Source organism: Oncorhynchus masou, chromosome 27 (genome assembly GCF_036934945.1).
Source record: "Oncorhynchus masou masou isolate Uvic2021 chromosome 27, UVic_Omas_1.1, whole genome shotgun sequence".
NCBI classification, from domain to species: domain Eukaryota; kingdom Metazoa; phylum Chordata; class Actinopteri; order Salmoniformes; family Salmonidae; genus Oncorhynchus; species Oncorhynchus masou.
The window spans coordinates 62,772,537-62,785,036 of NC_088238.1; the positions used below are offsets into that span (position 1 = coordinate 62,772,537).

Sequence of the window (12,500 nt, forward strand, 5' to 3'; positions counted from 1 at the left end):
TGACATATATAGGGAAGGAACCAAAGGGAGTGACATATATAGGGAAGGAACCAAAGGGAGTGACATATATAGGGAAGGAACCAAAGGAAGTGACATATATAGGGAAGGAACCAAAGGGAGTGACATATATAGGGAAGGAACCAAAGGAAGTGACATATATAGGGAAGGAACCAAAGGGAGTGACATATATAGGGAAGGAACCAAAGGAAGTGACATATATAGGGAAGGAACCAAAGGAAGTGACATATATAGGGAAGGAACCAAAGGGAGTGACATATATAGGGAAGGAACCAAAGGGAGTGACATATATAGGGAAGGAACCAAAGGAAGTGACATATATAGGGAAGGAACCGAAGGGAGTGACGTATATAGGGAAGTGTCACGACTTCCGCCGAAGTTGGCTCTCCTGCCCGTTCGGGCTGTGCTCGGCGGTCGTCGTCACCGTCCTATTAGCCACTACCGATCCCTTTTTCGTGTATCTGTTGGTTTTGTCTAATTGGTTTCACCTGTGTGTTGTTTAGTTAATTAGTGTCTTTATTTAATGTAGGTTGTCCCGCCCTTGTTTTGTGCGGGATTGTTTATTTTGTCATTTGTTTTGTCTGTCGGTGTTTGCTGTTTATTATTCTCCGGTTAGTCTTTATCCTGTGTTGGATATATTCACCCTGTCTGTATTTGGGTTGACCGTTGTTTGTTTTTGTTCCCCGGAGAATAAACTTTATATCGCTATCTGCCCTCTGCGCCTGATTCCACCCACCTTGATTAGACGTGACAGAATCCCGCACCACCCATGGAATCAGCAGGAGCAGCAGCGTCTCCTCTCCCATCGATGGAAGAGAGGGTCCTCCATCACACCAGCGTGCTTCACCGGATTGGTTCTGCTATGGACCAAATGATGGAGAGAATGGATCGATGGGAGAGGAGTGGCCTCCCCACATCATCTCTACCAACCCCTTCTCCAGCACCTCCTGTTTCTGCGACCACATCTGGCTCTGTGGCTCTTTGGCTGACACTTCCACGGGTGTTTGACGGATCGGCGGCTGGGTGCCAGGGTTTCCTCCTTCAGCTGGAACTATACCTGGCTACCGTGCGTCCTGCTCCCTCTGGAGAGGAGAGCGTGTGCGCCCTCGTCTCCTGCTTGACTGGGCGAGCCCTCGAGTGGGCTAACGCAGTATGGAATGGTCCGGACTCGGCTAAGGATAATTACCCAGAGTTCACCCACCGATTCCGAGCTGTTGTTGACCATCCACCCGAGGGTCGGGCGGCGGGTGAACGGCTGTTCCACCTGCGTCAGGAGACGAGGAGCGTACAGGATTTTGCCCTTGAGTTTAGGACTTTGGCAGCAGGAGCAGGATGGAACGACAGGGCCTTGATTGATCATTTTAGATGTAGTCTCAGGGAGGACGTCCGCAGGGAGCTGGCATGTCGGGACACCACGTTCACACTGGATGGACTTATCGATCTGGCTATCCGTCTCGACAACCTGCTGGCTGCTCGCGGGCGTTCGGATCAGGTCCTGTCGTTTCCAATCCCCAGCCCCCCTGTTCCTATCCCTATGGAATTAGGAGGTACGGCTTCAAGGGGGACCGGAGGAGGAGTGTCCTCCTGCACCAGTTGTGGTCGACGAGGGCACACGTCCGACCGGTGCTGGAGGAACTCGTCTAGGAGTCGGGAGGACAGGCAGAACACTGCTCGATCACCCCAGGTGAGTAAGCACCAAACTCATTCAGAGCTTCCTGTTGGTCATGTGTTTGTATTGATTTCTTTCCCTGGTTTTTCCCCATCTCTACAGCATAAGGTGCTAGTCGATTCAGGCGCAGCTGGGAATTTTATGGATCGTGGGCTTGCGTTAAGGCTAGGGATTCCCCTGGTGTCGTTAGATCGACCTTTCCCCATGCACTCCTTAGATAGCCGACCATTAGGGTCAGGAGTAATTAGGGAGGCTACGGTGCTGCTGGACATGGTAACGCAGGGTGATCATAAGGAGCAGATTAGCCTGTTCCTTATAGATTCACCTGCGTTTCCAGTGGTGTTGGGGGTTCCCTGGTTAGCTCAACACAACCCGGTGATTTTCTGGCGACAGGGGGCTCTTAAGGGGTGGTCAGAGGAGTGTTCAGGTAGGTGCATAGGAGTTGCCGTTGGTGCGACCACGGTGGAGAGTCCAGACCAAGGTTCCACCATGCGCATTCCCTCTGATTATGCCGATTTGGCTATCGCTTTCAGTAAAGGGAAGGCGATCCAATTACCACCTCATCGTCGAGAGGACTGTGCGATAAACCTTCTAGAAAACGCTGCACTTCCTAGGAGTCACGTGTATCCATTGTCCCAGGAGGAGACAGTTGCGATGGAAACATATGTTTCCGAATCGCTGGGACAGGGGTACATTCAGCCCTCCATATTACCCGTCTCCTCAAGCTTCTTTTTTGTGAAGAAGAAGGATGGAGGTCTGCGTCCGTGTATTGATTATAGAGGTCTAAATTCCATCACAGTGGGGTTTAGTTACCCACTACCTCTCATCGCTACGGCAATGGAATCATTTCACGGGGCGCGATTCTTCACAAAACTGGACCTGAGGAGCGCGTATAATCTGGTACGTATCCGGGAAGGAGATGAGTGGAAAACCGCATTTAGTACTACTTCTGGTCATTATGAGTGTGGAGGGCGTTTATGGAGAGACTGGGGGTCTCGGTTAGCTTAACCTCAGGTTTTCACCCCGAGAGTAATGGGCAGGTGGAGCGCGTAAACCAGGATGTGGGCAGGTTTCTGCGGTCCTATTGTCGGGACCGGCCTGGTGAGTGGGCAAGGTATGTTCCATGGGCCGAACTAGCCCATAACTCCTTACGCCACTCCTCTACTAACTTGTCTCCTTTTGAGTGTGTGTTAGGTTACCAGCCGGTCCTGGCTCCATGGCATCAGAGTCAGACCGAGGCTCCTGTGGTGGAGGAATGGGTACAGCGCTCCAAGGACACCTGGAAAGCCGCTCAGGACTCATTACGGTTAGCGGGAGAGCGGCAGAAGAGGAGCGCTGACCAGCACCGCAGTGAGACCCCCGTGTTTGCACCGGGGGACAGGGTCTGGCTCTCGACCCGATACCGCCTGCCCTGTCGGAAGCTGGGGCCGCAGTGTGTAGGGCTGTTCAAAGTCCTGAGGAGAATAAACGAGGTGTGTTATAGGTTACAACTTCCGAGGTATTACCGTATTAACCCCTCGTTTCAGGTGTCTCTCCTCAGGCCGGTGGTGGCTGGTCCCCTGCAAAAAGGTGAGGTGCCTGAGGTCCCTCCACCCCCTCTGGACATCGAGGGGTCCCCGGCGTATACAGTTCGAGGCATTCTAGATTCGAGACGCCAGGTGGGGGGCCTACAGTACCTCGTGGACTGGGAGGGGTACGGTCCGGAGGAGAGATGCTGGGTTCCGGTGAGGGATATTTTGGACCCTTCCCTCCTGAGAGATTTCCACCGCCTCCACCCGGATCGCCCAGCACCTCATCCTCCGGATCGTCCTCGAGGACGGTGGCGGCGCGCTGCGGGAGCCGCGCGTCAGGGGGGGGGGGTACTGTCACGACTTCCGCCGAAGTTGGCTCTCCTGTGTGTGTGTGTGTGTGTGTGTGTGTGTGTGTGTGTGTGTGTGTGTGTGTGTGTGTGTGTGTGTGTGTGTGTGTGTGTTGCATATGTCAGAGCCATCCCCTGTATTGGTTATAATAAGAGCATACTGTCCTGCTGGTATTCACACTTCACAACTAAAACCCTTCTATGTTGAACATATGTCTCTCTTCCATGTTTAACAAAAACATTTTTTTTCTTCACACACACACACACAGACACACACAGACACACACACACACACACACACACAAAATACATGCACACTTGCAAACAATAGACAGGAAACAATAGACAGGAAACAATAGACAGGAAACAACAGACAGGAAACAACAGACAGGAAACAACAGACAGGAAACAATAGACAGGAAACAATAGACAGGAAACAATAGACAGGAAACAACAGACAGGAAACAACAGACAGGAAACAACAGACAGGAAACAACAGACAGGAAACAACAGACAGGAAACAACAGACAGGAAACAATAGTCATGGCCTCCTCATCACTATATTAATATAATTTAGGGTAAACAGATTCCCTCTCTCCTATCCTCTCTTCTCTTCTCTTCTCTTCTCTTCTCCCCTCCCTCTCTCCTCTCCTCTCCTCTCCTCTCCTCTCCTCTCCTCTCCTCTCCCTCCCCTCCCATACTTTTCTCCTCCTCCCGGTTGAATTACTCTCCGTGCTCACACAAAACGTACCGGACTTGTCTCGTGCAGTCCGCTCATTCAGTCTCTCTGTTCAGTGCGCGCAGGGAGGGTGAATTGATGTCATCGTTGAAGCGTTGCGCAGGGAAACATCATCTGGCTCGGTTTAACGTGGGAATGAACAGGATCAGCTTTCCGGGACTTTTTATGATATTTTTTTCAACAGATTGAAAACAGATTCCACCGGAATATGGAAGGATTAAAGGAACAGCAAACTGAAACCAAAGGTCGCGACTTTGAGGTCTGGGACCGTTTCTGTTTCTTTTTAGGTGTCTGATCGCTATCAGAATATAACAGTTTGATCGTTGAGAATGACAATATCGAGCATTATTTAGTGACAAGATATAATATGTTATTAGTAGAGCTTTATGGGATGTGTTAGCCTACTACTAATGGATTGGAGGACTGGACGTCTGTGAGTGGATTTTACATTTGCGTTTGACAGAGGGAAAGGTAGGTTAAGTGTGTGTGTGTGTGTGTGTGTGTGTGTGTGTGTGTGTGTGTGTGTGTGTGTGTGTGTGTGTGTGTGTGTGTGTGTGTGTGTGTGTGTGTGTGTGTCACACTGACCCTTCAACAAGCTCGCAAGGTCTCAATTCAGAATCCGACGTTAGCCCACGAACGCCAAATTTCGATGTTTGCGTTTAGGCATTTCATTCTGAATGTTTAAACTAAGGGTTAAGGTTTGGATCCTTAGTCCGTTAAAAGTATGTTTATAGTGTAGTACCTCTGACAGGTAATTTCTAGCTCTGCCCATAACTTCACAGTGTTCCCAGAAAAAGCATGGTTTATTGAGACATTATTCGTTTTGCTGTTGAATTTGTGAATTTTGTCTCTTGCCTAGTGGTTAGAGTGTAGGGACGGCAGGGTAGCCTAGTGGTTAGAGTGTAGAGGCGGCAGGGTAGCCTAGTGGTTAGAGTGTAGAGGCGGCAGGGTAGCCTAGTGGTTAGAGTGTAGAGGCGGCAGGGTAGCCTAGTGGTTAGAGTGTAGGGGTGGCAGGGTAGCCTAGTGGTTAGAGTGTAGAGGCGGCAGGGTAGCCTAGTGGTTAGAGTGTAGGGGTGGCAGGTAGCCTAGTGGTTAGAGTGTAGAGGAGGTAGGGTAGCCTAGTGGATAGAGTGTATGAGGAGGTAGGGTAGCCTAGGGGATAGAGTGTATGAGGAGGTAGGGTAGTCTAGTGGTTAGAGTGTAGAGGAGGTAGGGTAGCCTAGTGGTTAGAGTGTTGGACTAGTAACCGGAAGGTTGCAAGTTCAAATCCCTGAGCTGACAAGGTACAAATCTGTTGTTCTGCCCCTGAACAGGCAGTTAAACCACTGTTCCTAGGCCATCATTTAAAATAAGAATTTGTTCTTAACTGACTTGCCTAGTAAAACTAAAAAATATCCTGTCATAATATTGTCAGAACACATATTTACATTTATTTTGTTGTGACATATATTGTGTTATTTTATGGCTGGTTGGTACACAAGAGTGTCAGAACCCATATTTATTCTAATCAGAAGTTTCCTTTTGAAAGTTTGCTTCTTCAATCCTTTGTTGTCTTTGAAATTCATTATTTACAGTCATGTTTTTTCATCATATTTTAAATGACTTGTAGAAAATACGCTTTATGATATATTCATATGCCCGTCCTGTGCATCACGACTTCCTCCGAAGTCGGTCCCTCTCCTTGTTCGAGCGGCGTTCGGCGCCCGTAGCCCTCACTTCTGTCATCTTTGAGAGGCTAGCTAACGATCATATCACCTCCACCTTACCTGACACCCTAGACCAACTGAAATGTGCAAACCGCCCCAATAGGTGCACAGACGACGCCATCACACTGCACACTGCCCACCTGGACAAGAGGAATATGTAAGAATGCTGTTCATCGTCTATAGCTCAGCCTTCAACGCACCTTCCAAGCTCACCATCAAGCTCGGGGCCCCAAAACGAAGAAGCTGATTGTGGACTTCAGGAAACAGCAGAGGGAGCACCCCCTTATCCACATTGTGAAGAAGAGGAAAAGCTTCAAGTTCCTCGGCGTACACATCACTGACAATCTGAAATGGTCCACACAGAGGGTGGTGTGCCCAACGCATTCCTGGGGGTTACACTGCCTGTCCTCAAGGACACCTACACCACCCGATGTCACAGGAAGGCCAAAAAGATCATCAAGGACATCAACCACCCACCCCAACTCACGCCCTGACCAAACCAAAACAGAGACATAAAAAGGATCTCTAAGGACACAAGCATTTCGCTACACCCGCAATAACATCTGTTAAATATGTGTATGTGACCAATAACATTTGATTTGATTTGTCATTAAACTGCTATAAGTTTCACAAAGGTCTGATTCTTGTAGCTATGTGATTGATGGAAGATGGTTGGGGAATTAAGCAAGGTCTCAAATGGCTCTCCATCTCCCTCTCTCTTTCTCTCTCTCTTCTCTCTTCTCTCTCTCTTTCTCTCTCTCTTCTCTCTTCTCTCTCTCTTTCTCTCTCTCCTCTCGCGCTCTCCCTCTCCCTCTCTCTTTCTCTCTCTCTTCTCTCTCTCTTTCTCTCTCTCCTCTCTCGCTCTCCCTCTCTTCTCTCTTCTCTCTCTCTTTCTCTCTCTCCTCTCTCGCTCTCCCTCTCCCTCTCTCGCTCTCAAGCTCTCAAGCTCTCCCTCTCTCTTTCTCTCTCTCTTCTCTCTTCTCGCTCCCTCTCTCTCGCTTTCTCTCTCTGTGTCCCTCTCTCGCTCTCATGCTCTCCCTCTCCCTCTCCCTCTCTCTCTCCCTCTCTCGCTCTCAAGCTCTCCCTCTCTCTTTCTCTCTCTCTTCTCTCTTCTCGCTCTCTCCCTCTCTCTCGCTTTCTCTCTCTCTCTCCCTCTCTCGCTGTCTCCCTCGCTCTTTTTCTCTCCTTCCCTCTCTCCCCCCTCCTCTCTATATCTCAGGTAAGAGGTTCAGCTCTTCTCTTCACAAATAGTGAAAATAGTTAAAGTACAAAAGGTAAAATAAATAAACATAAATATGGGTTGTATTTACAATGGTGTTTGTTCTTCACTGGTTGCCCTTTTCTTACTGCTGTGATGTCACACTGTGGTATTTCACCCAGTAGATAAGGGAGTTTATCATAATTGGATTTGTTTTCTAATTCTTTGTGGGTCTGTGTGATCTGAGGGAAATATGTGTCTCTAATATGGTCATACTGTTCCTAGGCCGTCAATTGTAAGTAAGAATTTGTTCTTAACGGACTTGCCTAGTTAAATAAAGGTTAAATATATATTTTTTTATATAACAAAATACATTGGCGAGAGGTTAGGAATTGCAACTCATTATTTGGTGTTTTGCATTGTACACAATGTATATTTGTGCAGAATTCTGCAGGCCGAGTCTCAATTTGGTGTTCTTTCCATTTTGTGAATTCTTGGTTGGTAATGGGTTCTATCTTATTCAAGTATTTTTTGCCAGATCCTAATTGGCATGTCAAATTGTATGTTCCTTTTGATGGCATGGAAGGCCCTTCTTACCTTGTCACTCAGATCCTTCTCTCCCCCTCCTCTCTCTGTTTCAGGTAAGAGGACCAGCTCTTCCCTTCACACCTCTTGTGCTAAAGTTCATCGCTTCAGGTGCTCTGACACACTGTGTGTTTGTTTCCTTGTCTTTGAGCGAAGGCACAGCCTTGAATGCACAAATTCACTGAGCAAGTTGCTTCAGGCGTTCTATTGCCACATGTTACCACCAAGTCACAGTCTCTGTTACCATGTTACTCGTGTGTGTGTGTGTGTGTGTGTGTGTGTGTGTGTGTCATATGGCATCTTAACACCTATTTCCTTCTCACATCTTTCTTTCCAGAACTCGCTCTTTGTGCACTTTTGTGTTGGTGTGTGTGTGTGTGTGTGTGTGTGTGTGTGTGTGTGTGTGTGTGTGTGTGTGTGTGTGTGTGTGTATACGTCGGACGGACATGTGACGAGAAACCAGAAATATGGATTACCTCTCTCCCACCAACATCTCCCAAGATGCATCCCTTCTCTTCTCCGACGCCGGTCTCCACGGCGATGACCTATACCCCGGCTACCATGCCTACGACCCCGGCATCGACGACCCCCCAACGGAAGAGTCGTCGTCGCCCCTCCAGTCTCTCTACGCAGACACTCCCCTCCTGGATTTGGGAGACTTGGGGGGGTACGGTCCCGGCGTGGGGGGCTATGGGGACAGCTCTCTGGCAGGACTGGGGGACAGTACTAAGCTAGTAGGGGTCCAGGTGGTTTTAATCCTGGCCTACAGTACCATTATACTACTAGGAGTAGTGGGGAACTCTCTGGTCATATACGTGGTGTATCGCTTCAAGACGCTGAGGACCGTGACTAACTTCTTCATAGCTAACCTCGCCGTCGGTAGGTAGCTTTTTATATAGATGGTCTGTCTGTCTGTCTGTCTGTCTGTCTGTCTGTCTGTCTGTCTGTCTGTCTGTCTGTCTGTCTGTCTGTCTGTCTGTCTGCCTGTCTGTGTACTTGTTTACCTGTCTCTCTGCCTCTTTCTCTCTCTTTCTCAACAAGTTACTTTCAGAAAGAAATCAAATCAGCAGTACCTCATTCTCAGTGTCTGTGTGTGTGTGTGTGTGTGTGTGTCTGTGTGTGTGTGTGTGTGTGTGTGTGTGTGTTCGATGCCCCTTGGTTAGTTTGAGTGAGGACTTAGATGAACTGTCATGTAATATTTTATTGTTTTTTTGTAGACTTTTGGGGTTGGTGTCTGTGTGTGTGTGTGTGTGTGTGTGTGTGTGTGTGTGTGTGTGTGTGTGTGTGTGTGTGTGTGTGTGTGTGTGTGTGTGTCTGTGTCTGTGTGTGTGTGTGTCTGTGTGTGTGTGTGTCTGTGTGTGTGTGTGTCTGTGTGTGTGTGTGTCTGTGTGTGTGTGTGTGTGTCTGTGTGTGTGTGTGTGTCTGTGTGTGTGTCTGTGTGTGTGTGTGTGTGTGTGTGTGTGTGTGTGTGTGTGTGTGTGTGTGTGTGTGTGTGTGTGTGTGTGTGTGTGTACATGTGTGTGTCTGTGTGTGTGTGTGTCTGTGTGTGTGTCTGTGTGTGTGTGTGTGTGTGTGTGTGTGTGTGTGTGTGTGTGTGTGTGTGTGTCTGTGTGTGTGTGTGTGTACATGTGTGTATTCATCCTTCAGTCTATCCTCTGCCCCATTGGGCCTGGTTATTGGCAAGAATGTATTGTGCATGTGCGTGTGCGTGCGTGTGCGTGCGTGTGTGTGTGTGTGTGTGTGTGTGTGTGTGTGTGTGTGTGTGTGTGTAATTGCATCAAACACATTGAAACCATGCATGAACTGGTTCTGGTCCAGCTGTTACCACGAGCCCGTCCTCCCCAATTAACCTCTAGCGTCGAGCAACCCCGCATCCGGGAGCGTAATCATAGCCTCATTACCATAACGCAACGTTAACTATTCATGAAAATCGCAAATGAAATGAAATAAATATATTGGCTCACAAGCTTAGCCTTTTGTTAACAACACTGTCATCTCAGATTTTCAAAATATGCTTTTCAACCATAGCTACACAAGCATTTGTGTAAGAGTATTGATAGCTAGCATAGCATTAAGCCTAGCATTCAGCAGGCAACATTTTCACAAAAACAAGAAAAGCATTCAAATAAAATCATTTACCTTTGAAGAACTTCGGATGTTTTCAATGAGGAGACTTAGTTAGATAGAAAATGTTCAGTTTCTCCAAAAATATTATTTGTGTAGGAGAAATCGCTCCATTTTATTCATCACGTGTGGCTAAGAAAGAAAAAAACGAAAATTCAGTCATTACAACGCCAAACTTTTTTCCAAATTAGCTCCATAATATCGACAGAAACATGGCAAACGTTGTTTAGAATCAATCCTCAAGGTGTTTTTCACATATCTATTCAATGATAAATCATTCGTGGCAGTTGGGTTTCTCTTCTGAACCAAATGGAAAAGTGGACGCAGCTGGAGATTACGCAATAATTTCTACGGAGGACACCAAGTGGACACCTGGTAAATGTAGTCTCTTATGGTCAATCTTCCAAAGATATGCCTACAAATACGTCACAATGCTGCAGACACCTTGGGGAAACGACAAAAAGTGTAGGCTCATTCCTGGCGCATTCACAGCCATATGAGGAGACATTGGAACACAGCGCATTCAAAATCTGGGCCATTTCATGTATGAAATTTCATCTTGGTTTCGCCTGTAGCATAATTTCTGTGGCACTCACAGATAATATCTTTGCAGTTTTGGAAACGTCAGAGTGTTTTCTTTCCAAAGCTGTCAATTATATGCATAGTCGAGCATCTTTTCGTGACAAAATATCTTGTTTAAAACGGGTGCTGAGGAAACCCCTGTGTCTTTGTCATTGTTACTTAAAGATTTTAGATATGCCTTTGTCTCTCTCTCTCAATTTCAATTTAAGGGGCATTAATTGGCATGGGATACATATGCTTACATTACCAAAGCAAGTGAAATAGATCATAAACAAAAGTGAAATTACATTTTTAAAATAAACATTACACTCAAAGAATAAAGACATTTGAAATGTCATATTATGTCTCTATACAGTGTTGTAATGATGTACAAATAGTTAAAGTACAAAAGGGAAAATAAATCAAAATAATTATGGGTTGTATTACAATGGTGTTTGTTCTTCACTGGTTGCCCTTTTCTTGTGGCAGCAGGTCACAAATCTTGCTGCTGTGATGTCACACTGTGGTATTTCACCCAGTAGATATGGGAGTTTATCAAAATTGGATTGTTTTCTAATTCTTTGTGGGTCTGTGTAATCTGAGAGAAATGTGTGTCTCTAATATGGTCATACATTGGGCAGGAGGTTAGGAAGTGCAGCTCAGTTTCCACCTCATTTTGTGGGCAGTGAGCACATAGCCTGTCTTCTCTTGAGAGCCATGTCTGCCTATGGCGGCCTTTTATCAATAGCAAGGCTATGTACATATTAAAAGCTTTCCTTAAGTTTGGGTCAGTCACAGTTGTCAGGTATTCTGCCACTGTGTACTCTCTGTTTAGAGACAAATAGCATTCTAGTTTGCTCTGTTTTCTTTTGTAAATTCTTTCCAGTATGTCAAGTAATTATCTTTTTGTTTTCTCATGATTTGATTTGGTCTAATTGTGTTGCTGTCCTGGGGCTCTGTGGGGTCTGTTTTGTTTGTGAATAGAGGACCAGCTTGCTTAGGGGACCCTTTTCCAGGTTCATCTCTCTGTAGGTGTTGCCTTTCTTATGGAAGGTTTGGGAATCGCTTCCTTTTAGGTGGTTATAGAATTTAACGGCTCTTTTCTGGATTTTGATAATTAGTGGGTAACGGCCTAATTCTGCTCTGCACTCATTATTTGGTGTTCTACATTGTACACTGAGGATATTTTTGCATAATTATGCATGCAGAGTTTCAAATTGGTGTTTGTCCCATTTTGTGAATTCTTAGTTGGTGAGCGGACCCCAGACCTCACAACCATAAAGGGAAATGGGTTATATAACTGATTCAAGCATTTTTAGCCAGATCCTAATTGGTATGTCGAATTTTTATGTAACTTTTGATGGCATAGAATGCCCTTCTTGCCTCTCAGATCAGCTTTGTGGAAGTTTGGGCCGAGGTATGTATCGTTTTTATTGCTGTGTCTTTTTTGGAACACAATTATTTTTGTCTTACTGAGATTTACTGTCAGGGCCCAGGTCTGACAGAATCTGTGCAGAATATTTAGGTGCTGCTGTAGGCCCTCCTTGGTTGGTGACAGAAGCACCAGATCATCCTTCTAGTAGGGTGCTGCAATATATTCTGAAGAGGGCTTAAGCTGCATCCCTGTCTCACCCCCCGGCCCTGTGGAAAGAAATGTGTGTGTTTTTTTAACCGCACTCTTGTTTGTGTGGAATTCTTCCATCTTTCCATCTGTTTGTTTAGCCTTTTGCGACTAGCAATCATGGATCTAGGAGCGTAATCATAGCCTCAAACGAATTAGCATAACGCAGCGGACATAAATACCCCTAGAAACTTTTCCTATTCATGAAAATCGCAAATGAAATATATTCAAACACAAGCTTAGCCTTTTGTTAATCACACTGTCGTCTCAGATTTTTCAAAATATGCGTTACAGCTAACGCTAGACAAGTATTTGTGTAAGTTTATCATGGCATAATGCTATGCTAGGCTCTGCTGGCAGCAGGCAACATTTTCACGAAAATAAGAAAAGCAACCAAATTAAATCATTTACCTTTGAAGAA

General features: G+C 46.3%; 1 protein-coding gene across 1 annotated transcript in view; it reads left to right on the forward strand.

The window, feature by feature from the left end:
- The first annotated feature begins 4,314 nt into the window (after positions 1-4,314).
- npy2rl (neuropeptide Y receptor Y2, like) overlaps positions 4,315-12,500 on the forward strand; it is a 12,937-nt gene continuing 4,751 nt past the window's right edge. Inside the window, exons 1-3 of the mRNA XM_064940842.1 lie at positions 4,315-4,755; positions 7,830-7,884; positions 8,111-8,652. Of these exons, the coding sequence (XP_064796914.1) occupies positions 8,241-8,652 (412 nt within the window). The 5' untranslated portion in view covers positions 4,315-4,755; positions 7,830-7,884; positions 8,111-8,240. The remainder of the gene's footprint in view (positions 4,756-7,829; positions 7,885-8,110; positions 8,653-12,500) is intronic.